Source organism: Chionomys nivalis, chromosome 7, assembly GCF_950005125.1.
Source record: "Chionomys nivalis chromosome 7, mChiNiv1.1, whole genome shotgun sequence".
NCBI lineage: Eukaryota > Metazoa > Chordata > Mammalia > Rodentia > Cricetidae > Chionomys > Chionomys nivalis.
The window spans coordinates 50,951,160-50,978,325 of NC_080092.1; the positions used below are offsets into that span (position 1 = coordinate 50,951,160).

At 48.4% G+C, this 27,166-nt stretch overlaps 1 protein-coding gene across 1 annotated transcript in view; it reads right to left on the reverse strand.

Annotated features, from left to right (window-relative positions):
* Dnah2 (dynein axonemal heavy chain 2) overlaps positions 1-27,166 on the reverse strand; it is a 125,813-nt gene that overhangs the window by 23,043 nt on the left and 75,604 nt on the right. Inside the window, exons 43-66 of the mRNA XM_057774390.1 lie at positions 18,228-18,446; positions 17,944-18,061; positions 17,590-17,726; positions 16,148-16,285; positions 15,900-16,058; positions 13,233-13,385; positions 12,948-13,039; positions 12,440-12,638; positions 12,021-12,245; positions 11,147-11,251; positions 9,814-10,002; positions 8,970-9,055; positions 8,702-8,832; positions 8,409-8,558; positions 7,793-7,960; positions 7,395-7,555; positions 7,017-7,156; positions 5,782-5,914; positions 5,547-5,686; positions 3,125-3,335; positions 2,830-2,946; positions 2,499-2,640; positions 1,021-1,190; positions 787-903 (exon numbers count right to left, since the gene is read on the reverse strand). Coding sequence (XP_057630373.1) covers positions 787-903; positions 1,021-1,190; positions 2,499-2,640; positions 2,830-2,946; positions 3,125-3,335; positions 5,547-5,686; positions 5,782-5,914; positions 7,017-7,156; positions 7,395-7,555; positions 7,793-7,960; positions 8,409-8,558; positions 8,702-8,832; positions 8,970-9,055; positions 9,814-10,002; positions 11,147-11,251; positions 12,021-12,245; positions 12,440-12,638; positions 12,948-13,039; positions 13,233-13,385; positions 15,900-16,058; positions 16,148-16,285; positions 17,590-17,726; positions 17,944-18,061; positions 18,228-18,446 — 3,600 coding nt within the window. The remainder of the gene's footprint in view (positions 1-786; positions 904-1,020; positions 1,191-2,498; positions 2,641-2,829; positions 2,947-3,124; positions 3,336-5,546; positions 5,687-5,781; positions 5,915-7,016; positions 7,157-7,394; positions 7,556-7,792; positions 7,961-8,408; positions 8,559-8,701; positions 8,833-8,969; positions 9,056-9,813; positions 10,003-11,146; positions 11,252-12,020; positions 12,246-12,439; positions 12,639-12,947; positions 13,040-13,232; positions 13,386-15,899; positions 16,059-16,147; positions 16,286-17,589; positions 17,727-17,943; positions 18,062-18,227; positions 18,447-27,166) is intronic.

A 27,166-nucleotide genomic window follows, 5' to 3' on the forward strand; every position in this document is an offset into this window, starting at 1 on the left:
AACGAAGTTGTATGTATTATCGTTTTGTTGTTGAGACAGGGTCTCTTTATATAGCTCTGGTTGTCCTGGAACTCACTCTGTAGATCAGGCTGGCCTCCAACTCACAGAGATCCGCCTGCCCTTTCTCCTGAGAGCTGGCACTGAACACATGCGCCATCACAGCTAGCACATTTTCTCTTAAGGCTATGATTAAAAAATCAAATGACAAACAAGGAGTTCTAAATTCTTTTTTTTTTTTTTGGATTTTTTTTTTTTTTTGAGACAGGGTTTCTCTGTAGCTGTTTCTAAATTCTTTTGATAGTAGCACTTGACTGTTCTTCGTGGTTAGAAGTCAGCTGTGCATGTATCCTGTAAAAAGTTGTTTACCTTCCCTGACTTCTAGACAGCCCTACTCCCACCAAGTACAGACACACACACACACACACACACCCCACTGCTGTTCCAGGCCCACAGTTGCCATCCTGACCCTACTGACCCATTCCCTTGTCGGAAACTGACCCCCTACCCACATGCCATCAGTCAATATCCCAAAGCCTATTCCAAGGCTGTGACAGAGGTAACTGTGGATCTTCGGAAGGAGTGGGGCAACAGTGTCCTGTGACCCACAAAGATATGGGACCCTGGGAGCTTTCTGCACCCTATGCTTCAGACAGACCTAAACAAGACCTGGAGGAGGGGAAGAGAGCTCACTGCTGCACGGTAACAGAGTTGGGTGCAGAATCAAGTGGGGAAAGATGGTCATGGAGAGAGGAATGGACAGCTCCAAAAGGCCAGAGGGAAGCTTACCTCCCGCAGCTTTTCCTGGGCCTCGGCTAAGGCTGCTTGCTTCTCCTGAAGCTGGGCCATGGCGGCATTCATGCGGATCCGCTTGGGCTCAACCACTCGGTACAGACGCCCATACAACTGTGAGAGAAGACAGCCAGGCTTCGGGGACCCCCACCAAGCACCTTCCTTCTCCTCTGTGCCCCAGCTTGTCCAGGACTGCCCCCTCGGTTCCCACTCACTCTGGCCACCGCCTACCTCCATGGCCCGCACCCACATGCAGAGGGATTTAGCAGCCAGGGAGACCCTGCCGATAATATCAGGCTGGAAGTCAGGCTGGGCACAGTAGGCGCCAATCTTCTTCAGCACCTTATCTGAGATGTTGTCTTTATCAAAGTTGATCAGCGACTTGATGAAATTCTGTTCACCTGTGGTGTGACATTTTGAGGCCTCAGCCAGAGGGCCAAACCCTATTCTTGCCCAGCTCCACTGCCACTCCTTGTTGTTAAAGTTCCCAAGGCCAAGATATTTGACCCCTTCTGATCCTGCTCCTTTCGCTGGCATCCTCTCGGGCCCCAGGGCCTTCTGGATCTCCCCAGCCTCATCTCCTACTCCCTTCCCTTGACAAACAGTTAAATCACCCATCCCAGCATTCTTTCTATGTGCTCTGTACTTTCTTCTGAACAAAAACTGGCAAACTGTAGCTACATTTTGCTGCGGGAACCCAAAGCCGAGAAAGCCACAGATTGAAAATAAAGTCCCGAGGCCAGACAGACGGAGTGGTCAGCAAAGTGCTTAAAACACGCAAGAAGTGTTTGATCCCCAAAACTTAAATAAAAAGGTAGGTATGGTAGCAAGCACCTACAATCCCAGCACTGGGAAGGAAGAGTGTCCTGGTAAGTTAGCCTGGGTAACCAGCGACCCCAGGCCACAGTTAGATGCCCTGTCTCAAAAACAAAACAGGAAAATGGTTCCTGAGGAACAACACCCATGACTGACTGACAGACAGACACGCATGCCTGCACACATGCATGTACCCACTCACACATCCCACACATGAACGTGATGACATATACACAAAGAAAGGTAAGGAAGTGAGACAGAGACACAGAGAAAGACAGACACAAGCCATTTCTTATTCTCTATTCTTGTCCCTCTTTGGCATGGAGACATTCTTGCCCTTGGATCTTGCCATGCATTCTGACCGCTTCAGAATGATTTTCTTCTGGTTATGGTGAGAGGAGCCAGTTCCTGCTGTATACTCCTAAAGAATCCTAACAAATGTTTAAGGTCTTCCCTCTTAATCTCTGTGCTCCTGAGGGGGCAGGGTCTGCAGTACCTCAGTGAACTCTTTTTTTTTATTATTTATTTATTTTATTTTATTTTATTTATTTATTATGTATACAACAGTCTGCCTCCATGTATGACTGCAGGCCAGACGAGGGCGCCAGATCTCATTACAGATGGTTGTGAGCCACCATGTGGTTGCTGGGAATTGAACTCAGATCCTCTGGAAGAACAGTCAGTGCTCTTACCGCTGAGCCATCTCTCCAGCTCCCTCAGTGAACTCTTACAGAAGGCCTGGGGGGAATGGTTTCTGTGGTACCTTAGGTGGCCTTTGCAGAAGGCCTGAGGGGGTCTCTGGTACCTCAGATGGCCCTTGCAGATGATGAACTACACTTGATCAATAAACACCAGACAAATGGAAGTCTCTTCCAACAATGCCCTCTGCTTACCCAGCTGCCGCTTTGCCTCTGCCCACGTGGGCTCATTGCCTCGGAGAATCATGACTGCCTGCATTACCATCTCCACCTGGGCAGGGGGTCTTCCATATGACTTGATCTCACCTATATCTTTCTTGTTCAGAGACTCCAAAGCCTGGGGAAAGGGATTAGCTAAGAGAACTGGGCCAGAGTCAACTCAGATAGCAAGACGAGTCCTTCCCCAAACACAGGGCCAACTACGATGCCACCTTCTCCCCTCTTCCCCCTTCCCCAGCAACTTTGAGAGCAAAGAAGGCTGGCCCCATCCCCACTCCTGGCACCATGTAGTGCCAGCCTCTGGTACCCGCATGGCTTCTTCAAGAGCAGGCAATGCCTCCTCTAGATCCTTCTGGGCATTGTCTGCCAGTGCCTGACACTTGACTTCCTCAATAGCAATCTTCTCACTGTTGGCGGTGACCGCCTAGAGATGAAAAGAAGATAAAGGTTTTGTCTTTGTCCTGAGCAAAGGCTGGGGTGACAGGGCCGATGAGAAGGATGGACAGGAAACCAAGGACGAGGTGAAGAGGGGTAACTGATGGGGCCAGGAAGCCTCTTCCTGGGGACCCTGGCAGAGTGGCGCAGGGGGCAGGACCTCTGACCTTCTGCTGCTCGTCTGCTTCCCGCTTCTGCTGCACAATGATGACCAGGTACTCTTCGCACTGTTTCTGGAACTCGGCCACCTTTTTCTTGGCATCCTCCAGCTCCAGGGACATCACTTCTACTTTTTCTCTAGTTTCATCAATCTTAAACAATCCAGTCCGCAGCTTATTGGCTTGGTCCAGCAGCTCCTGCCGTTTTTCTCCGAGAAGCCTGTAGAGGAAGGAGGTGTCGTCCCATAATGGTCCTTCCTCAAACACCTCAGTCTCTCCCTTTCTGTGGCCATGTTCTGCCCTCACACACGAACATAGTCTGCCTCCTGCCTTTCCACAGCCTGCTCAGGTCTTTAGCATTTCCAACCAAGTCTCAGGTCTTTAGCATTTCCAACCAAGTCTCAGGTCTTTGGCATTTCCAACCAAGTCTCAGGTCTTTAGCATTTCCAACCAAGTCTCAGGTCTTTGGCATTTCCAACCAAGTCTCAGGTCTTTAGCATTTCCAACCAAGTCTCAGGTCTTTGGCATTTCCAACCAAGTCTCGGGTCTTTGGCATTTCCAACCAAGTCTCCGCAGGTGCTCTTCTCCCCCTCATTTATTCTCTACACCACGATCGAAATCAGGTTGTTAAGTACCATCCTGACACATTGCTTCCTCTACCTGGGGCTCTTCCAGGGACCACATTGTGCAGCAGGCACCTGGATTGCAATGGTTCAGAAAACATGAACCCACCCAAAGGGGGCAAGTGAACCCCACTGAGCCTCTCCCCCTCTCTGTGGGAATCAACAGAAGGACAGACTTCCTACATTTCTGCTTAAAGAGAAGTCAGAAATCTAATTTTTTTAAAAAGAAATATGTGGGTATTTCCTGGACTAAAGAGTTTATCAAAATGATTGGTGGGGCTGGAGACATGGGGCTCAGTGGTTAAAAGCACTAGCTGCTCTTCCAGAGGACCCAGGTTCAATTCCCAGCACCCACATGGCAGCTCACAACTGTCTATAACTCCAGTTCCAGGGGATCTGACACCAATGCACATAAAATAAACTTTAAAAATGATTGGTAAATAGAAAAAGGTGGAACGTTACACTGTATGTCTAGAAACACAGGGCTCACTGATATAGCACTATAAAACAGTGCCCAGCACATGGTAGGTGCTTAAAAAATACACGTTAAATGGGTGAATTGATGCTATTATTGTCTTTACAAATTGTTTGTTTTTCCAACTTGAATCAGAATACCCAGTCCATGTGATTGTAGTGGGTCATGCTTGTGATCCCAGTCCTAGGGAGGCTGAGGCAGGAGAATTGCTGTGAGGCTACCCTCAGCTACATAGTGAGTTCAGAGCCAGGCTGGGCTACATATGTGAGACAGTGTCTGGAGGAAAGTCAAATAAGATAAAATATCCTTTCTGATAAGCCAGTAACAGCGTTCCCCTGACTTCCACAAACCACTCGGCTCAGCCGAGGAACTGACAGACAGACATCCGAAACAGCATGGGGCTGGGTCTCTCTGCACCTGAAGTGGGGCCCAAGGCCTCAGCCTGTGCGATCTGATTCTAACTCCAAGTAGACAGTTAGGATCAAGCAGAATTGTAAGATACTCAGTCACTGTGTTAGGGAACCGCTTGGTGTACGGGGAAATCTGCCCACATAGCTGATGTTCAAAGCAAAGTACTGGGCTAGATGTGAGAGCAGAAGAGCAGAAAACACTTCGCTTTTTGTGGTTTTGTCTGCGCTGCTTGTATTTTTCATTTTGGTTATATTCCTGTGCTAAGGTACACGCATATGGATCTGTATCTCTGGCCCTATTTGTTTGTATATTTTTAATTTGATTTATTTTTTTGAAACAAGGTCTCACTATGTAGTCCTGGTTGTCTTAGATCTCCCTGTGTAGACCAGACTAGCCTTGAACTTACAGAGATTCACCTGCCTCTGCCTCCTGAGAGCTGAAGCAGGAGCCACCACTCCCAGCCTTGTGTATTTTTGAGACAAGATCCTTGTGTGTAGCCAGACTGTCCTTGAATTCATAATCCTCCTACATCAGGCTTCCTAGTGGGGACTTACAGGCATGTGTCACTATGCCCAGACATTTCATACAAATGCCAGCCTAAGGGCACTAGAGGGAAGGAGGGAAAGATTACAAATATTATGGTAAACTCCCAGGTAACTTGCAGTCTGGAAAATATAAAGAACCGTCCCAGTAAATAAGGACAGACAGGGTATGAGGAGGCAGTGGAGCCGTGGGTCCATGACTGGAGGTCTAGCCTTCCCCACAGAAGCCCCTCCTCATTAACTTCCCTCTGTGACTGTGCCATCCCACCTTAGTGCCCACATCCTCCAGCCTGTCCCCTTGGCCACATCCTGGGTATTTTCACCAATCGACACCTTTGAAAACACAGCCCCCGGCCCTCCTTGTCTCCCAGTTTCCGTACTTTTTATACCCAGACACGAGCTCTAGGTAGTTTGTGGGTGTGACATAGTTGTGTCTCCGCAGTTCCAGCAGCATCTTCTGGGAGTACTGAGCCACGGACCAGTGCATGGTGACAAAGATCTGGGCCACTTTCCTGTGGATCTGAAGGGAACAGCACAGAGTGGAAGACAGGGTGTGGATCAGGGGATGGAGGGGAGGCGCGGGTGTGGCCAAAGTGTCAGGAGGGAAGGGCTCACATTCTCCTGTGTCCCCAAGTCCACTCCTATCAGGTATTTCTCAGCCACCTCTAGCAAGGCCTCCCGGGGCCACTCTGAGAACCAGTTGATGGTCGTGCAGTTCACCAGGGCTGGGTACTGGCGAATCCAGTTCCTAGAGAGAAGGCGAGGGCATTAAATCTCTGCATTGACGCCCTTAGCTTCCTAACACATGCCCAGCTGCTTTGCAGATCCTGGGGGCCCCGTCCCCCCCTCCTATCTGCTCGTGCGGCTTTATCTCCACATACACAGGTCCGCACAACATTTAGAAATGGGCTCTGATCAGAAAGGCCCAGATCCACGTTTTGTAGATGTTGATCTTGAGCAAGTGTCTAACATACTTTCCTCAGACATCAGTTTCCTCAGCCTTAGGAGGGGATTAACCGTATATATATATATATATATATATATATATATATATATATATATACCAAGGTTGTTGGGAATTTGGTGAGGTAACCCAAGAAGAATGCTTAGCATGGCACCCCTGTGATAAATACACCATATGCCATAAGTTAAAAACATAAGCAAAACAGTAACCCAGTTTGCCTTGCTCGATTCATAAGTTTATTTTGGTTTTATTTTTGAATTTTTTATTTATTTTTATTTTATGTGCATTGGTGTTTTGCCAGCATGTCTGTGTGAGGGTGTCAGATCTTGGAGTAAAAGACAGTTGTGAGCTGCCCTGTGGGTGCAGGGAATTGAACCCAGGTCCTCTGGAAAAGCAGTCAGTGCTCTTAACCACTGAGCTACCCCCCCACACTTTTTTTTAAAGACAGGGTCTCACATACAGCCGTGGCTATGCTGGTTCTTGCTATGTAGCCCAGGCTGGCTTCAAATTTGCAGCAATCTTCTTGATTTAGCCACCCGAGTTCTGAGATTATAGGTGTGCACTGTCTTGCCCAACCTCCTCCTTCTAGATCTGTTTGTCCTGAAATATCTACTTATAGCAAGGATGGATAAAAAAATTGTTATGTATCCATACTTTGCCATTCTATTTATCCTCTAATGAAAAAGAAGACAATCTTGTCATATGGTACAATATGGATGAAACTGGAGGACATTATAGAAGTGATGAGAAGTAGAAAGGAAGTTTCTGGAAGCTGGGGGTGGGGAGTCACTCTCTGCTGGGAAAATGGGCTCTAGTGGGCTGTTCCTGCCTGACACTACGGACCTGTGGAGGGAGTCACATGGGACCCCCTAACAGGCAGTGTCACCTGAAGGGGTCTCCCACTGGGCTCAGGCACAGCACGATGTGCAGGTTGTTCCGCACGCGCTCAATGAGGTAGGCGAAGAGGCTGTCGGAGGATTCTGATATCTGCTCTGCCCGGGCCTGGTCTATGATCTGACTCTGGATCTGGACAAAAGCCACACTGAGTCAGAGCACTCACCGCAGAGTGAGCCAGACAGCAGGTTAGGCTGGAGGACTGAGGCCTGGGAGGGGGAGGGCGGGGGAGGATGGTGAGAGGTGACCCTTCAGCCTCACAGGGCCTGATCTGATGGTTGGGGATGGTACAGAAACAGACGTGGAATCCGTGGGTTTTGATGATTGTTAGAAAAGCCAAAGAACCAACTTAGTACTGAAGGAACTGTACCTCTTCAAATTCGTCAGATTTGTAGAGATTGGGGACTTCGCCTGAGCTAAGGATGTTGTTGATGTCTTCTAGGAAGGATTCATCCGCGATTTGGGTGTCCACGAAAAGGAAGGACGTGGTCTTGAGCTCTACCCCCGCCTGGCGATACAGACGCTTGATATCTGGCCAAACCAGAGAAAGACAAAGGCAAAGACTTCCTTCACACTAGCCATCCTCATCCTCCGCGCTTCAGGACCCTCCCTTAGCCCTTAGCCCATAAGCACCCACAGGACCCACGCCACCTATGCCGGGCACACAGTGGCCAGGGGCATCTCACCCCCTGGCATGGCAGACATTCAGGCAGCTCATCCTCCATTCTAAAACCTCTACCCTCTTCCGGTTCAGGAACCCAGGCATACCATCTCGGAACTCTTGTTTGCGATAGTGTTTGGTGACCTCGATCTGGAACGTGTTGTACTCGCAGATGGAAGAGGCCAAGCGGGCCAGACTCTGCCGTCCACTGCCTCCAATCCCCACCAAGAGCATGTTGCCTCGAGGTTGTCCAATTACCCGCACAATCCGTGTGACTGTGGTGGGAGCAATGCACTGGGTGAGCAATCCCAACCAACTTCCAGGCCCTAGGTTGGGAACCCAAAACCTCTGAGGCTGAAGCAGAGGAGTCAAGTAAAAGGGAAGAGGTTGGTGCCCAAGGCTCTGATGGTGATTCAGCATTAGCCTTCACCTGGCCCACTAAACACCCTTGTGATAGGTGTGGTAGCGTAGGACTGAACTACCAGGAAGATGTAGGCAGGAGGGTCACAAGCTGAGACCAGCTTACTCTAGATAGTAATTTCCAAGCCAGCTAGGGCTACGCAGAAAGACCCTGTCTCAAAAACAAAACTGACCAAATAAACAGACTTCACGGGCACAAGGACATGTTGGACCAGAAAGGAAAACGACTCTAGAGCTTGGCTTGGGAGTGCCAGGGAAGCTGAGGGTGGGAGGCAGGAAGGGCTCGGAGTAGCCAGCACTCACTGTGTTCAATGGCCTCTCGGAAGAGCACCAGCTGCATTGGCACCACAGAGGGGGAAAGATTGTACTCGTTCAGGGCCGTTTCCATGGCTGTCTTCAAGACTGTCAGGTCTACCAGGTCTTCATAGACCTTGGGCTCCTTCATGAAGTCCCCTAGGCCATGGGAGAAAGGCATCAGTGTCCCCAACGCCTGGTCCTCCCAGAGGTCCCTTAGGGCCATTAGCATTGGGAATCCGTGCCCTGGCCTTCTAACCCCAACCTCCTAAGACCCAAAGCAGTCCTAGCTCCTGGCTCACCAAAGATAGGAGAACGTTTGTTGGGGCAGAGATTATGGAATGTGAGGTCAAAGAAGGTGCCGAGTTTGTCACTTAATATCCCCACGAAGGCTTCCATGTCCGTTGCGTCAACCAGTCTGTCCGAGAAGACTCTGTTGGGAAGTAGTTGGGGAGGGTCTTAGGGCTAAAGAGGAGAACAGCCCTGGGGAAGGGAAAGTCAGCCAGAGGTGAAGGCAGGGGTTGGCAGGCAGCGGGAAGTGCATCTGACCAGGGCACAAGGACACATCACCTGAAACACTCATGGATCCAGAGCCTGGTGATGCTGGACTTGGTATCATGGAAGTCCTTGTTGGCTCTAAGCATGCCCTGGAAAACCTGGAAAGTTGGAGCAGTGACTGGGTAAAAGGCAGAAAGAGATCCTTTGTCAATCTGGAGGGGAGCAGAAAGCATGGCTCTGCACCATCCCAGGAGAGGGGTGACTGGCGCGTGCTTTGCTGTGGGATTCTATTTCTATTTTTTAAAGATTGAAAATTAATTATGTGGGGCTGGAGATACGGATCAGAGGTTAAGAGCACTGGCTGCTCTTCCAGAGGTCCTGAGTTCAATTCCCAGCACCCACATGGTGGCTCACAACCATCTGTAATGAGATCTGATGCCCTCCTCTGGTGTGCAGACATACAGGTAGACAGAGCATGGTATGCATAATAATAAATCTTAAAAAATTATGTGTATGTATGTATATCTGTGTCACATATGTGCAGGAGCCCACAGCGGCCAGAAAAAAACGCATTGAGCTCCCCAGAGCTGGAGTTACTGGTGGTTATGAGCCACTTAATACAGGTGCCAGGAACAAACTCGGCCTCTGCAAAAACGAAAAGTACACTGGACATGGTGGCGTACACCTTTAATCCCAGCATTCAGAGGCAGAGGCAAGTGGATCTCTGTGAGTTCTAGGCCAGCCTGGTCTACAAGAGCTAGTTCCAGGACAGCCAGGGCTACACAGAGAAACCCTGTTTCAAAAATCAAACAAACAAAACAAACAAACAAACTGAGGAAGAGGAAGAAGAAGCAGTAGCAGCAGGGGCTGTGGAGGCTGCCCAAGGTCAAAGTGCAGAGGTCAGAGCAACGCTGACCTTGGAGATGTCCCGGAGGTTGAAGAGGTAATGGATCTTAGCGGGTGTGGGCAGGAAGCGCTGCACCACTGTGTTGTACACGTCCAAAGTGGCCTCTGTCACCACGTTCCCGATGGGCTTTACCTCCTCTTCAAAGTCCTGAAGCTTCTGGTTGATCATGGTGCCAAATATGCGGATGATCTGCGATTCCTGGAAAGAGACCTCAGACTCACTTTCCAGGGCTCTGGGCCCGCAGCCAGGGCTCCCTCATGGCAGAACTGAAGAAGCATTAATCAATCAAACAAAAACGCCACTGAGAAATATTTTTTATGAAAAATATCCATAATAAACAAACATTCTAACTAGAGACGGGCTGGTGCCATTGGCTCTTCTTTCATCCCGGGCTTCACTGTGGCTCAGTAGTGCACTGGATGGATCTTACATGTGGAATTTTGGTATCTTGTTCATGGAGAATTTTTTACATTACTTTTTTTTTAAAGTTAATTTCATGTATCTGTATGTGGGCATGTGCATGCCTGCCTCAGCACACGTGTGGAAATTATAGGCCAATCTGTGCGAGATGGCTCTCTCCTCCCACCACGCAGGTCCCAGGGATGGGGCTCAGGCTGTAAGGCTTGGTGGCAGGTGCCTTTACCTACTTGAATTAATTTATTTAATTAATTAATTAATTAATTTTTGTTTTTTGGGATAGGGTTTCCCTGTAGTTATGGAGTCAGTCCTAGAACTTGCTCTGTAGAGCAGGCTGGCCTCGAACTCACAGAGATCAGCCTGCCTCTGCCTCCCTAGTGCTGGGATTAAAGGTGTGCGCCACTACTACCCGGTTTTGACTTAATTTTAATTTGAAGAAAATATTTAATTAAGAGCCAGGTGTAGTGATACACACCTAGAAACGTGGCATTTGGGAGGCTGAGGTAGAAAGGATTGAGTTTTAAAGCCACCTCAGCCTATATTTAGTGCGACCTTGTCTCAAAAACAAAGAAAAGAATATTTCTCCTGCTGCGTTTTACTTGGCCTTGGCTTTCAGTCCCCTTAAACTTGCAGTCACCTCTCCCTAACCCTAGCACTGCTTTGGCTGTTGACTTTATAAGATCCACCTTCCTGAGTTTGCTTCTACCCCAGGTGGTCTCTGTCCACGGAGACCACAAGCTCCACATTCCAGAGCCAGCAGGCCACACTTGAAAACCCTGCAGGTGTCCTGGCTCAGAGGCCAAGGCTTCCACAGAGGGCCCCACCCCTGATAAGCAACTCTGCTCTGCTCCGCATTCCGTGGGCCTGGGATGGCTTTGCCAGGTACAGTCCCTGTCCCACCCCATCCCACCCCCCATGGCCTCACAGTGGGGAAGGTCATGTTGATAATGTTGAACCGACTCTGCAGCCTCGGGGAGATAACGGTCCGTCCACCCCCTGGGGGGCCCATGGCAGCCATCAGGAACATGTCCTAGAGATCAGAGACAAAGATGGGGGCCACAGTAGGATGAAGAGAGACAGAAACAGTGGTGATGTTTCATGACAGCGAGGTCAGAGGACCCTGGATGTTTCTAACAGTCCATGTCCCAGGTGCTAGATGCTTTAGTCACCCTGATCTGATCTATATCAGATCATATACATCTATATCACATTTACATTAATTTACACAATTAATACTGCATACATTAAAACATTATGCTAACTGGGCACGGTGGCGCATGTCTCAAATTCCTGAACTCTGAGGCAGAGCCAGGAGAATCTCTGTGAGTTCAAGAGATCAGCCTGGTCTACAGAGCGAGTTCCAGGACAGCCAGAAATACAACATAGAAAGACTCTGTCTTTAAGAAAAGAAAGGAAAAGAAGAAGAGAGAAAGTCCAGTAAAAGAGTCATAATCCCGCGAGAGGAGAGCAAGGACAGAAGGGAGATGTCTGGGCTGTGGGTGGGGGTTACGGCAAGCATGGGAAAAGGAGGAGAGTCTGTGAACATGGCGTTAAGACCTGACTCTGAGGACTTTGCTGACATGTGGGTGAGCAGAGGAGGCCTGGAACAAGCCTCTCAGGTCACCAAGTGGAGGACAGACTCAGTGAGGAGAGTTACAATGGGGGTCCACAACTTAGGAGCCAGATGTGTGGGCCCCCAGGAAGGGACGGTGCATTTCTGCGTAGGGAGGAGCCCTAGGGCCCAGGGGAGCAGGGACTGGGCCCGCCTAGCACAGGAGACAACAGTCTCAGGTGCTTACACGAATGTACTTGATGCTCTGCTTCAGCCGATCATACCAGAAGCCATAGTCAATCCAGAGGCGAATCAGCTCCAGGGGTGGCTGGGACCCAAACATGTCCTTAGCAGGCATGTTTAGGTCATCCATAAAGGTGATCATGCTTTTGCCCCCGAATGGCACGTACACACCCTTGGTTCGCTTCTCCACTCTGCTCTCAATGATGCTCTGCACGTTGTTTGATGTAGTCTGGTGGAAGACACAGAGCAGACGTGAGGGTCCCCAGAGAAACAAGGGACCGTGATGTAGTCTGGTGGGAGGGCACAGAGCAGACGTGAGGGTCCCCAGAGAAACAAGGGACCACGAAGGCCTGTCAGCTGAACACCTGAGTTCCAGGAGAGAGCCGATGGCGAGGAGCTGGCAGTCCAAGCCCCCTGACATACCTGTGCAGACATGTTGACAATGAGCACCGACCACTGGCTGGAGGGCAAGGATTGCAGAACACTCTGGGCTATGGAGGTCTTTCCAGTTCCTACAGGACCCACCAGTAAGACGGGATTCTGGTTGGCCACCAAGGTGCTGACTAGATAGTTGTATCGGACGGTATCAACAGTAGGTACCATGATCTTATAGAAAGGCGCGCTAGGGAAGAAAGGAATGGCGGCTGTCCCATTTAGCTCTCACTTCCTTCTTCCTCTTAGCATTTACCTTCTTCCGGTGCCACCATGGTCTAACCACCCGACCTGCCCTCTAGGTCCTGGAGGTGTGGCATTCTCCTTGAAGGCCCTGTCCCGAGTGCCCTAGACCTTACTTCCTAAACCCAGTCATCTCTTCCCTGGAGTTGGCTTTCTCCTTTCGCAGGTCACCCTGGCTTCTGGCCCCATCACCCTTGACGCATCTGCCACCGACTGCAGGACCAAGCCCTACGCAAACCCCAGGCTCTGCTCTCACTTTGGAGGATAACGCCAACTCTTAGGGAGCTTCTCCTCAAATGACGTCCAAGTCCGCATCTTGGGGTTCACGAAGTATTCATACACGGTGTCCTAAGGAAAGAAGGAGAGTCATGCTACTGGACTTCCTTCAGCTCTCGCCAGGCAGAGGCAGGGCTTGCGGACTGACGGGGGAAGAAGAGAGTGGCAGCAAAGTGGGAAGCCAGGCAGAGTCTGAAGACCACAGATGCCTTGCAAGTCCCGGAAACATAAGACATAAGGGGCGGCTAGCTTTAAGAACCCTGACCTTATTGGGGAAAGAGCCCTCGATTTCCCGAAGGTAACTGTCAATCTTCTTGCGTCCATCCTCATCCACAGAGGCACACACAGACCAGATCATGCTGAACACAAATGTCATCTCCACCATGAAGGCATAGTTATCAGTGTCGGCTGGGTTCACCTGGGCAGAGAAGAGAAAAGGTTCAGGAGCCCAGCGTGCTGAACTCGCCTTAAAACAATCTTCATTCCTCAAGATACAGAAGCCGCACCTATAGGAGACCACGAAGGCAGAAACCCTACCTTCTCTCCAGGTTCTGTGTGGGAACATGTGACTGTTTTCCAGATGTCCTGTTCATCTACAACCTACTCACGGATTTGAGATAAACCTGGGACTCCTTACAGCACTGCCTTTGCTCAGAGCCGCCTCTAGGCTAAATCTTAAGAGCACAACTGTCATCTGGTCACCCAGGCCCGCCCTGGAGAAGCACTCACGCACGGATGTTCAGCTGGGTGTTCAAGGAGACAGACATGTGGTGACCTGTTTATAATTGGAAATGACCTAAACATCTACCCGTAGAGGAAAGGGAAGTAAAACGCAGGGATTAACATGGACGCACACCCGCACATCACAGGACTCAACATCACGCTTTCGCTTTGACAAGCATATTGCATGTATCAACATTCATTTCTTGGTTTTTTGTTCATTTGTTTTGTTTCTGAGCCCCGGCTGTCCTGGGACTTGCTATGTAGAACAGGCTGGTCTCACATTTACGGGGCTCATCTGTGTCTGACTCCTAAAAGCTGTGATCACACCACACCATAGTCTATTTCCGGATCAGGACAACATCTATGCATATATGTGGGGCCTTATGTCAGTAAGAGTTTTTGTTTGTTTGATAAGGTGTTTGTTTTTTGGTTTTGGGTTTGTTTTTGTTTTGTTTTGTTTTGTCTTGTTTTGTTTCTTTGCTTTTGGGACAAGGTCTCCCTGCACAGCCCAGGCCTGCAATTCCCTGTGTAAACCCAGGAGGCTTTGCGCCGCTGGCTTTGAGCACCTTTAGTGCACCTAACACGACACAAACATACTTCAGTAGTTACGCCATCTCTGACATATCACAGAGGCGCAGCTGCGGCCAGAGCTGAGGAGCTCTTGGTAACAGATTCTGGACAGTGATACTTGGGACTGCAGATAAATTTGCACATGCTTATAATCCCAGGGCTGAAAGGCAGAGGTCGGTGGCTTGTCATTAGTCTGAGGCTCGCCAGGACTGCACAGAGAATACAATACAGAGACAGGATTATAGGATTCTGTTCAATGTGGAATGATAGACGTGGCTTTGTAACAATCCTCAATCATCAAAATACACACAGGAAAGGCGGTTGAGGATCTCTGGCCTGTTAGATGAGCCAGGGACTCTGCAGTCTGAGGACTTATCACTTCCCCAGGAGCCTGCGCAGTCAGCCAGGCCCCGTCCACCACAACCATGTGTGACGAGAAGGCAGGGATAAAAACTTTTGTAGACGTGTTGGAAGAAACACACGATAGGACTTAGCAGAGCATGCTACTCAGGCAGTGGGTAAGTATAACCACGGTACTGCAAGCCACACCTTTCTCTTTCCTTTCCTTTCCTTTCCTCTCCTCTCTTTCCTCTTTTTTTCTTTCCTTCTTTTTTGAGACAGGGTCTCTCTACATAGACCTGGCTATCCTGGAATTCACAATGTAGACCAGGCTGGCCTTGACCTCACAGAGTTCCTCACAAAGTAGACCAGGCTAGCCTTGACCTCACAGAGCTCCACTTGCTTCTGCCTTCTGAGTGCTGAGATTAAAGGCATGTCCCAGTACACCTGGCTCGTTTTTCTTTCTTAAGTGGTTTTTGTTCTTTTGTTTTGAGGCAGGATCTCACTATGTAGTGCAAGCTGTCCTTGAACTCAATTTACAAACCAGGCTGGCCTAGAAGCCATGATCTTCCTACTTGGGCTTCATAAGTCTGTGATTCCCGGTGTGTGCCACTATTCCTGGCCATGACAAATAACTCAGTGTCTGGGATCTTAACAGCTGTTCATTATATAATCATAGTTTTGTTACCTGGTAACATCATTAAAAATAATGCAAAGTATTTCTAAAGCAATAATTTAATCTCAACAACAATTTTTTTAGCCTTTCCTCCCCAACTCTAAATGGAACAAAATTTTTCTGAACTATCAATTCACCTGGAATTTTCTAGAACTTCTCATCAGAAATGGTATACTAAGGAATATTAGCTGTGTTTTCAAAGTGCAAAAAAAAGTCAAGGAGTGGAGTATGAGTAGGAACCATAGGCAGAGCCCCTCCCGAGCCGGTCACGCATCGTTTCCCCCTTCCTTTCCCTTCCGTCCTGTGAATGTGAGGCAGGCCTCTGCCACTGAGTTTTCTACTGGTTGTGACATTTAATTCGGAATTCCTAGTCTGGACTTTCAGCTTAGTAAATGTTCAAGCATGTGTATCTATTCATTCATTCACATTCACACACACACACCCCTCCCCACGCCCACGGTCAGGCTGAAGCCTCTCCCAGACACACACACACCCCTCCCCACCCCTCGGTCAGGCTAAAGCCTCTCCTTTAAGTTCCCGGTTCAAATCCTGTTCAAATGGCAGCCTCCGCCCCGCCCCGCCCCACCCTGCCCTGCCCTGCCCCGGAACAGCTGCTCTCTTTACCCCGTTCTCTGGTGTGGCCAGGACGGAGTAGAGTTTACACAGGGAGATGATGCCGCTGTACTCGGGGACCGGCACCAGCTCATTGCAGTTATCCTTTTTGAAGTTCAGAATCTTGTTGATGAACTTCTCAAACATGCGCTGAAGGGGCTCCACTTCCGTCTGGGTGTAAGCAGGAAGAGACGCTCTGCTTTGTCCACTGCTGTTTACTCTGGCCCACCCTAGTCACTTCTCCTCCAGTCCCTTTTTACCTTTGGTCGCTTGTCCAGCCATGACTGAACATACGGCTTCCAGCCCAGGTCAATATAGTCAGTGTAGACCATCCCACAGCGAGACACCGTGGCTGGAGAGGCCACAGCCAGGTTCTCCACTTCAAACAAGAGAGACACCTAAAGATACAGACTTTGGTCAGAACCTCATCATCTGCAGCACATCCAGAGTATAAAAACACCCTAGAATTCAATATATATATATATATATATATATATAGAGAGAGAGAGAGAGAGAGAGGGGGGGGGTTCTCTGTAGCTTTGGAGCCTGTCCTGGAACTAGCTCTAGTAGACCAGGCTGACCTTGAACTCACAGAGACCCTCCAGCCTCTGCCTGAGTGCAGGGATTAAAGGCGTGGGCCGCCGCCACCACCACCACCCCGGCGTGACCTGAGGTTTATAAAAAGCTGCTTTCTGTGGTAGTTTGAATAAAGAATGGACAGGGCTGGAGAAATGGCTCAGCGGTTAAGAGCACTGATTGCTCTTCTGAAGGTCCTGAGTTCAATTCCCAGCAACCACATAGTGGCTCACAACCACCCATAATGAGATCTGGTGCCCTCTCCTGGCCTACAGGCAGGATACTGCATAAATAAATAAATAAATAAATAATCCCTCGGGGAGGAGGCAGAAATCTTTAATAAATAAATAAGGAAAAAAAAAAGAATGGACCCCACACATTCGTGTATTTGAGTGTTTAATCACCAGAGGGTGGCATATCTTAGGAAGAACAGCCTTGCTGAAGCAGGCATAGCCTCACTGAAGGAAGCGTACCACTGGGAGGAGTGGGCTTGAGGTTTCAGAAGCCCACCCAGACTCCGTCCCTCTGCCCCTCTGCCTTTGGAGCAAGATGCAGCGTTCTCAGCTGCAGCTCCAGCGTCCGCCTGCATGCCAGCGTACTCTAGGACTGAACCTCTGAAACTGTAAGCGAGTCCCCAATTAAATGGACTTTCTTATACTAGTTGCCTGGTTCCTGGTGTCTCGTCACAGCAATAGAACAGTGACTCCGACACTTTCTACAAGAAATTAGAGCTTATTCAAAATTATTAGAAAAAAATCACTCTCTGGCTTGCATAGAAGAAAAGAGTGGGTGGCAGATGCCTATAACATGGCATTTGGGAGGTAGAGGCAGAGGTAGGAGACTCTGGAGTCAAGGTTATCCTTAGCTACCTAGCAAATTCAAGGCTAGCCTAGGTTATGTGAGGTGCCATCTAAAATGAAAGAAAGAGAAGGGGAGGGGAAGGAGAGAGAGAGGGGTGGAGCGAGGAGAAATTAAAGGGGAAAGGTGGGTGTGACGTCCCAGGAGATCATAACCTTGGTGTAGAATATGAAGACCACACCTCACAGGCCAGCGGAAATGAAGCCGAGGACAGCCTGAGTCTATACTGTGATTTCTAGACACAAAGCTCCCCAGCAGGCATCAGCACCTGCTCAGGCATGGAGATGCGCTCTCCATTGATGAGGGTCAGCACTTTATTGTCGTCCATGACAGAGTTCATGCTCTCGATCCACAGGGTGTCCACAGGGCCATCGAAAAGGATCCATTTCTCATCTGGCTTCTCATCTTAATGTAGGCAGTGGATGAGGGAACTGAGAGACTTCCCTCTCCCTCTTTCCCCCTCTCTCCCTCCCCCTCCTCTCTCTCCCTCTCCTCCCTTGTCCTTCTGTGTTTTCAGGCTTTTCCTAGGCATCTTTCACCTTTGCTGGTGCCCCTGTGCCCAGGGTCCCCATTCTCTCGGGAGCTGCTGACATCTCCACCCGCCCACCCGCCCACTGGGTACCTGCACATGCGGCCCGCATGACGCTCGACAAGATGCCGTCTGTCCACTCATTGGTGCTGAGGTCATACTCCCCATACAGCTCCCCTAAGGACAGTGCCTTCGGGTTCAAAGGGAACTCCTGAAAACGGCACCACAAGTTACTGCTGAGGTTCCGGCAGCCCAAACTCCCACTGCCCCTGCCCCTTATGCTGATCCTATCTCTTAGGCTCCCCATTCCCTGGTCTCCTTAGGTCCGGCCGGCCCCTCCCAGCACCTGCCAGCCATGTCAGTGCCCCACTGCGTACTCTCACGACGTTGAAGTTGGGATCTCCAGCACGGCACAGGGCCGTCAGGGAGGCCTGCAGGATTTTCCAGGAGGTGGTCTTGCTGCTGCCAGTGCCGCCCACAATCATGGTGGAGTGGCGGGAGTTCTTGGTTTCATACAGCTGCAAAACCTTGGTGAGGGTAAACTGTGTGATCTGCAGGCCCATTTCTCGGATCTCCTGTTCAATGGTGTCCCGCAGCTGAGAAAGGCAGAAAACGTCTGAGTCGTCCCAGGGACTCGCAAACACCCTTCAGCGGCTGGGGACAAATGGCACTAAGGTTTTTGCACTCAAACCCCATCGTTAATTCACTGAGCACTGACTGGTGGCAGAGGTGAGATACTGAGTGGTAGGGTGCTTGTCTGGAATACGCAAGCCCCTGGGTTTGATCCTCACTACCAAGGGATGAAGGAAGGCAGGAGGGAGTGGGGGAGGAAGGGAAAGAGGGAGAGAGGGAGGGAAGGAAGGAAGGAAAAAGGCAGGCAGGAAGGCTGGCTACATTAGAGCTGGGGAGGCAGCTTGATGGGTACAAGCATCTGTTACTCAGCCATGGGGCCCCTAATCGAGACCCACAGCACCCACACAGAAGTCTGCGCATGGTTGTACATGGACCCGCAGCTCCAATGCTATGGCAGAATGGAGACTTTGGGGCTTGATCATTGGGCCTTGCTGGTGACCAGTCATGCACTAGGGGCAGTGGGAGACCCTGTCTCCAAGGAATAAGGTAAAGAGTGACAGATCAGGCCAGCCTGTGTCCTTTTATGACCACTGTGTGTGTATTCCCATGCACACACACTACACACACGCACACATGCACGCACACACTCACAGGAGAGCAAAAGACATCGGGCTCTAAAAGCGTCAGCCTGGTTTCTTAGTTTTCAGCTTTGTAATTTTGAGTAGTCTTTTCCTCAAGAGTTCATCAGTCTCCTCGTATGTACAATGTCTACAACTGCGCTCTACACAGCTTTTAGCATTATTCAACAAATGTTTATCGAACCTCTATGACACCGTGATAAATACTAGAGATACAGTTGGGAACGAAGTAATTTTACCATGCTGGAAGACCTCACTGTCCTGGGCTGGAGAGATGGCTCAGCACTGACTGCTCTTCCGGAGGACCTGGACTTAGTTCCCAGCACCCACACGGCGGCTCACAACCATCTATAACTCCAGTTCTGGGGATTCTACATTTTCTTCCGGTCTTTGTGATCAGCATGCATGGGTACACAGGTATACACACAAAATATCCCCATGCATAACAATAAATTAATTTTAAAAAGAATCACATAAAGTATTTCTAGACCATAGAAAGTTGCGAGACACAGAAGTGTGTGTATCTCCTTAATTAGATTTTCCAATGCTAACGTCCATGTAACTGAGCTCGCCAGAAAGAAGCAACATAGAATCTATGCCCAGGATTCCTTTTGGCTGCTTTATCTGTTTTGTTTTTTAGACAGTCTTACTCTATAGCCCAGGCTAGCCTAGAGTTCATCATGTAGCCCAAGCTGACCTCAGAGTCACAGTGACCCTCTGGCCTCAGTCTCCCGAGTGCTGAGATTACAGGTATGAGCATACATTTCTTATATTTTTATACACATTGGTCATTTTATCATTATGCAATGTTCTCCTTTACTTTTTGTTTATTTGTTTCTGATTTTGTTTTTTCAAGACAAGGTTTCTCCGTGTAACAGCTCTGGCTGTCCTGGAACTCACTCTGTAGACCAGGCTGACCTTGAACTCACAGAGTTCTCTGCCTGCCTCTGCCTCCTGAGTGCTGGCATTAAAGGTGTGCACCACCACCGCCTGGCTTCTCTTCTACTTTTTTTTTTAACTTATTTTTATTTTATGTTCATTGGTGTTTTACCTGCATGTATATTTGTGTGACAGTATCGGAAGCCCTGGAACTGTGAAGTAACAGACAGGTGTGTGATGGAGGAAGGTCATTTGTCAATAAACAAACTGCCTTGGCCCATTTGATAGGCTTACCCCTTAGGTGGGTGGAGTAAACAGAATAGAATGCTGGGAGGAAGAGGAAGTGAGCTCAGACTCGACAGCTCTGCTCTCTGGAGCAGACGCCATGCTCTCCTCTCCAGAGTAGATGCGATGAAGCTCTGACCCAGGATGGACGTAGGCTAGAATCTTCCCGGTAAGCGCTCCTTGGGGTGCTACACACATGAATAGAAATGGGCCAAGCAGTGTTTAAAAGAATACAGTTTGTGTGTCATTATTTTGGGGCATAAGCTAGCTAGGCAGCCATGAGCCGGGCTGTGGGAAGAGGCCCGCAGCCCCTACTACAGATGGCGCCCAGACGTGGATGACTGAATCCACTGAAAGCCTGAGAAAGCTTGGGAAAGAATAAAGCATGTTTTCTTGGTAGCAGCAATTTCTTGGTTTTGCTCTGCTTGCTAGAGGCAAGCAAGTGCTCTCATCTAAGAGAGGCTTCCTGACTCAGCTTCAGCTGTGAAACCTTGCAGCTCATTTAAGAGGTCCTACCACGAAATACTTAAAACGGTGTTGGTGAAAAGCTGAAGGCATGCTTTTCGGTTTTCAGCCATAGCAGGAAAAAAATTGTGCTGTTTTAAAATGCCGGCTTTCTGGGCCATCCTGCCAGGGCAAACTCTGACTGTTTGAGGCAGGAGGGCTGACTACAGAGAGAGGAGTTGAATGTTGTCTGTGGATATAGTATTGCAGCTTGTTTGCTGGCAAGGACCTTGAAACGCCACAGAGTTGTGGTGGTAAACATGGCTACAGCCGGTACCTCAGCCATGAGGCTGGAAAGCTAAGGAATGGCTGAATCCAGCCGTCAAAGCCACGGCTTTCATCCTACTGATATTGCTTGGTAAATTAAAGACTCATGTGGTCAGAAAAAGAGAGATATACAGTAAAGAGAGATTCAAAGACAAAGAAAACTTTAAATGATTTACAGTGTGTTTAAAAATATATGCAGGCTGAAAGTTAAAGTTCCTAAAAGTAAAATAAGGAAGAAAGAGAGTAGTTGGGTGTGGTAGTACACACCTTTAATCCCAACACTTGGGAGGCAGAGGGAGATTGACCTCTGAGACTTCAAGGTGTGGTAGCACACGCCTTTAATCCCAGTGCCTAGAAGGTAGAGACAAACTGATCTCTGAGAGTTCAAGGACAGCCTTGTCTAAAGAGTTATTCCAGGAATAAACAGAAGATAAACAGAAAAAGTAAAAGTAAACAAAATAGAGTTAAAATAAAGCTGCACAAAGATGGAAATTACACAGAGAATCTTGATACTGTATGCTATTATGCTCTCTTTGAATTGTTTGAATGCTGAGGAAGGAGCAACAGCTGCTAAAAGATATTTGTTTATAAATGTTGCTGAACTAATCCAAGATAGATATTTTCAAAATACCTTGACTTCAGAATTTGGATCTAAGGATATGATACTTTGGAAAAGAGTTTCTTCTTTTGTTTTCACAGAAGATGAGACACTGTGGATTGCTTCTTTGATCACGATATGGTATGATAGACCACGTCCTCCTGAAGGGTTGCTGTGAACACCTTCAAAAAATTACTTTGCTCAACTGCCGACTGAGAGGAACCTAGCACACAGGTTATACCATGAAAGACTTGATTAACAGCGCCCCCATTCAGCAGGAAGCAGTTTGGAGAGAAAAAACTGCGCCCATATTCCCAAATATTGTTTATAAATGTTCTTTTACATTTCAAGAGGGAGATGATATAGATGTGAATAATTTGCATTGATATGAATCTTGGTTTACTGACATTAATTTAAGGTCAATTTTATTATATGTATATGTATTTCTGATATTGATTAAGGTATTGTGATTGTGTAGTTCACTTAAAAATGTAATGTGTATAGGTTGTTAATGGATAATTATCAATAATAGTCAAGTTTGTAGTCATGTTAGTTAGATTTTCTAGATGTGCATGCATATATTTCAAATAGGCATTCATCATATCTTTCAAAGGCTAGAGAATATGGTATTTTAAATGTTTTAATAACTTAGTGTTTTTCATGACAATGAGACACTCTGCTCCTGGCAGCACCAATCTACTTCAAGAAGAAGATGGGTATCAAAGAGGATCCTTATGGAGTTTGATAGCCATTTGGGCAAGAAACTGCTCTTGCCTGGACTATTTTATAAACTGGACACAAAGAACCCGCAGAGAGAGGACTGCTGAACTTGCCTAAAGGTGAGATGATCTTTCGGGGTTCCTGATTCATGAAAGAGTCTGCGAGACATTCTGCAGGACACAGCAGATAGTGACTGAACTGCCTTTAAATTTCCTGCTTCATGGAAACGTCTCTGGATACTATGGACCTTTAGGCCGAAGATGGATGCCCCAACGGTACAGAGGAACTTTGGGTGACTGTCCAGGCAGTGAGATGTCTCTGTCATTTCTAGAGTTTAGAAGTTGCTTACTTTTTGTTTGCTTAGGTAATATTGTATTCTTCTCGAGTCTTTGATGGAGTTGAATAATAGATAGATAGTTATAGTTATAGTTTTCCTTAGTTATGATAAAGATAAAATAGATGTAAATATTGTAATTTTTACTTGATAACTGTTTTGTTATATGTAATTTTGCTATGTTAAAGTTAAAGCCTTCCTTTTTTTTTTTTTGTTTAAACAGAAAAAAGGGAAATGATGGAGGAAGGTCATTTGTCAATAAACAAACTGCCTTGGCCCATTTGATAGGCTTACCCCTTAGGTGGGTGGAGTAAACAGAATAGAATGCTGGGAGGAAGAGGAAGTGAGCTCAGACTCGACAGCTCTGCTCTCTGGAGCAGACGCCATGCTCTCCTCTCCAGAGTAGATGCGATGAAGCTCTGACCCAGGATGGACGTAGGCTAGAATCTTCCCGGTAAGCGCTCCTTGGGGTGCTACACACATGAATAGAAATGGGCCAAGCAGTGTTTAAAAGAATACAGTTTGTGTGTCATTATTTTGGGGCATAAGCTAGCTAGGCAGCCATGAGCCGGGCTGTGGGAAGAGGCCCGCAGCCCCTACTACAGAAAATGATGGAGGAAGGTCATTTGTCAATAAACAAACTGCCTTGGCCCATTTGATAGGCTTACCCCTTAGGTGGGTGGAGTAAACAGAATAGAATGCTGGGAGGAAGAGGAAGTGAGCTCAGACTCGACAGCTCTGCTCTCTGGAGCAGACGCCATGCTCTCCTCTCCAGAGTAGATGCGATGAAGCTCTGACCCAGGATGGACGTAGGCTAGAATCTTCCCGGTAAGCGCTCCTTGGGGTGCTACACACATGAATAGAAATGGGCCAAGCAGTGTTTAAAAGAATAGAGTTTGTGTGTCTTTATTTTGGGGCATAAGCTAGCCAGGCAACCATGAGCCGGGCTATGGGAAGAGGCCCGCAGCCCCTACTACAGGTGTGAGTTGCTATGTGGGTGCTGTGAATTGAACCTGGGTCCTCTGGACGAGCAGCCAGTGCTCTTAACTGCTGAGCCATCTCTCCAGGCCGTCTCCTCTACTTTTTAATATTGTTTCTTTCCAAAGGTCTATTTGCTTTAGGGATGGCAAGATCGTGTAGAGGCTAAAGGCATTTGCCCCGGGGAAGGAGAGAGCCCAGCCCACAAGGCTGTCCTCCAGCACCCACACATGCACTATGGTGGATTCGTGGGTTACATGGCTAGTGTTTCTGTATGTCCTGCGTGTGCTCGAGAGAAATGGCTGTTCTTTGATTCGTGAGTAAAATCTCTTTAGATACGAATCGATTCAAAGGTGCCCGTCGTGCTGCTGAAATCGCCCGTGACAGCGATTTGTGGTCAGCCTGACCTGCTTACTGAGAAGTAGATTGTCATGTGATTGTCTATGTCTCCTTATCATTCAGCTGATTCAGCTTTAGTTCTTTTGAGTCTATTATTAAGTACATCCAAATTAGATCTGTTTTATCTTCCTGGTGAATCAAATGTTCCTCTATTTCCAGGAAAGTTTTTTGCCTTAAAAGCTATGCTGTCATGGTGAGTGGTTAGCCGGCAGATCTTCTCTTGGATTCTCGGTCTTTGTCCTTCAGTCTCAGGTGTGTGTCCGGTAAACACTACCAAGTATTAGGATGTGGACTTTTCTTCTAGACTGTTTGCTTTTCCCCAAGGACTATAACAATTACTGTGGCTTTTGCTCACCTGCTTTTTTTCTTTTCTTTTCTTTTTTTGTTTTTGTTTTTTCAAGATTGGGTTTCTCAGTAGCTGTGGAGCCTGTCCTGGAAGTCGCTTTGTAGACCAGGCTGGCCTCGAACTCACAGAGCCTGTCTCTGCCTCCTGAGTGCTGGGATTAAAGGTGTGTGCCACCACCACCTGGCTGTTTCTACCTTTGAAATTATTGGAATATTATCTTGCCTAGATTTTCCTTTGAATCCTATTTCTTCCCTCTTTTGTCGGATGTTGTCTCCGCCATAGTCCTTTCTTAACGGCATTTCATTAGAATTTCATTTTCTGATAATCCTGATAGTCATTCATTTGTTTCGGTCTGGGTAGGGTCTTGGTAGCCCCAGCTGATATGAATCCATAGACAGCACTCTCAGCCTCTACAGGTGTGACCACTGCTCCCCAGCTGTGACAGCCGGTAATGGCTTGTTTGTGTTTGTTATACTTTCTGCCCTTGGATATCTATTTTCTCCAATTGGCTCATTCCTTTTGTGGGAGAACCTTGGCCCTTCAGGTAACCAAGTCCTAAGGAGATAGGGCTGCCAGCCAGATAAGGACGCACCCATCCCCCACCCCCACTCCACCGATTTTGATCTCTCTGTGTGTGTGTGTGTGTTTGTGTGTGTGTGTGTAATAATTATTGTAGAGCCCAGGCTGTCCTCAGATTCCTTATATAGCCAAGGTTGGTCTTGCATTTCTGATTGTCCCTCTACTCCTGAGTTCTCTTTAAGACTGTAGAAGACGAGAAAATGGAAGCTCCGCTGTGGGTGTGGGGCTCCTAGACCCTGAGCAGAGCAGCCCTGCAGGTCCCCTCTGGGCCTTCTCGCAGGTTTCAGTCATTCCTCTTGAGTCAGAAGAATTCCCCAGAGAGAATCCTTCCACTCTCCTGTTGTTTATGCTGAGAGAGATGACAGAAAGCAGGAGGTCTGAGCATCCAGTCTACAAATGTCCCCTCAGTCAAAGTGGCTTACTCCTACTCACACCAGCTGCTCCCGGGCCTGACACAGGCTCTTTTATCTTCTAGTCCTCTACCCAGCAGGGGAGGTAGAGTCAGCCGGGTCATTAAGACGTCAGATCTTAGAGATACTACTGCTTACAACTGCTTTTTCCCCCCTCAGAGAGTCTTGTTACAGAACTCTGGCTGACTTCAAACTTCCAATGTAGACCAGGCTAATCGCAAACTTGCGGGGATCCTCCTGCGTCTACCTTCTGATGCTGGGACTAGAGGTGTGTACCTCCACATCTGGCTGAGATCTAACTATTGAGACGTTTGCCTCAAACGCCCTCCTTACGCTACTACGCTATCCTGCCCACCCTTGCCTAGATGCCACAAATGTCAAATTGAAATTGCTGCCCTGCTGCCCCACTTCTAGGCCTCTCAGGGCGGGGCTAAGCCTCCTGTGGGCTAGCTCCCCCCATCTTCCTTTGCCCTCTGGATGAGATGCGCTCACCTTAGAAGTCAGTCTTTAGCACGATTGCCACGCGGTACAACTGACTTTCCTTAGCTGGAAGTCCTCTGTCTCTCTACTGAGGGTTCGTTTTAAATAAAGATGTATTTATTGTTTTGACATGTATGATGTGTCTGCATGAGTTTATGTACACCATATATACATGCAGGAGATTGGAAGAGGTAATAGAATCCGCTGGAACAGTTGTCCACCGCCTCGTGGGCGCTGGGAACCGAAGCTGGGTCCTCTGCAAGGACAGCAAGTGCCGTCTCTCTAGCCCTGAAATTCTACATTTTTTAAGAACTGCGTAGTGTCTTCCTGCCACCAGCTCCAGACCGTGTTGAGATGGCAGACAAGCATGAACACGCCTAGATGTTTCTACGTGTTCTCCTCAAGCCTTCCAATGCAGTTTGCTACCGACTCGTTCCTGGCTCACAGCTCTGCTCTTAGCTCCTTGAGAAAACATTAAAGACAGCCATCTGCAAAGTTTCTCTTAGCGTTCCATATCTGAGGATTTCAGGAGTGGCTTCCACTCTGCTGGCGCTTCCTTTTCCAGCTTCCAGCCCTGCACCGGGCTTGCCTTGCCCTCTGGGCTCTGTTGCTCATTTGCTTTGTTATTCCTCTTCTGGACCTGAGCCAGGCTCCGTTCCTCCTCAAGTCATTTCCCTTTGCTTCTGCCAGTCACCTGGGGGCACTGACAACCTGCAGACCATGCAGGAGGCTAAGCTTGGGATTTTAAATTACACAGTAGGATAAAATGCCAACTATAAACAGTGTGAGGCTGAGCTGAAGAAACCTCTCCCATCACCAAGGCTCAGACAAGCACGTTTCTCTCCGTGTTCCTGTTGACTGAGGGTGTGGCCCTGTGGAGCGAGGCTTCCATAGCTTGGGGCTTTCTGTTCCACCTCCAGACTTGGGCTGCTTTCCTTTCTATCTCTGGCGCCTTAGATTGACAAAATTCTCATGGAAAATACCAGTACTGGAGCCTGCTTGCCTCTCAAAGTCTCTGCGCCAAGGCCCCTGGAATTCTTGCCTTTTTAGCGATGCACTACAAAGGATGTTGCTGTTGTTGTTTAACATTTTAGCAGCTGCAGTGAAGAGATAGCTCCCTGCGTGTGGACTAAGAGAGCGCAGAGAGGAGAGCTCTTGCAGCTTCTGTACCTCCTCCACTCCTCTGCTCTCACCTACCACACAGCTGGGGGGGGCTCTCCTCCAGGTTCCCACCATGAGAACAGGAGAACTGGGGGAGTGCTGATGGATAGCGCCAAGATAACTGAGGTTTCAGTCACTTCAAGGATTTGTTGAGTAGAAAGAAGT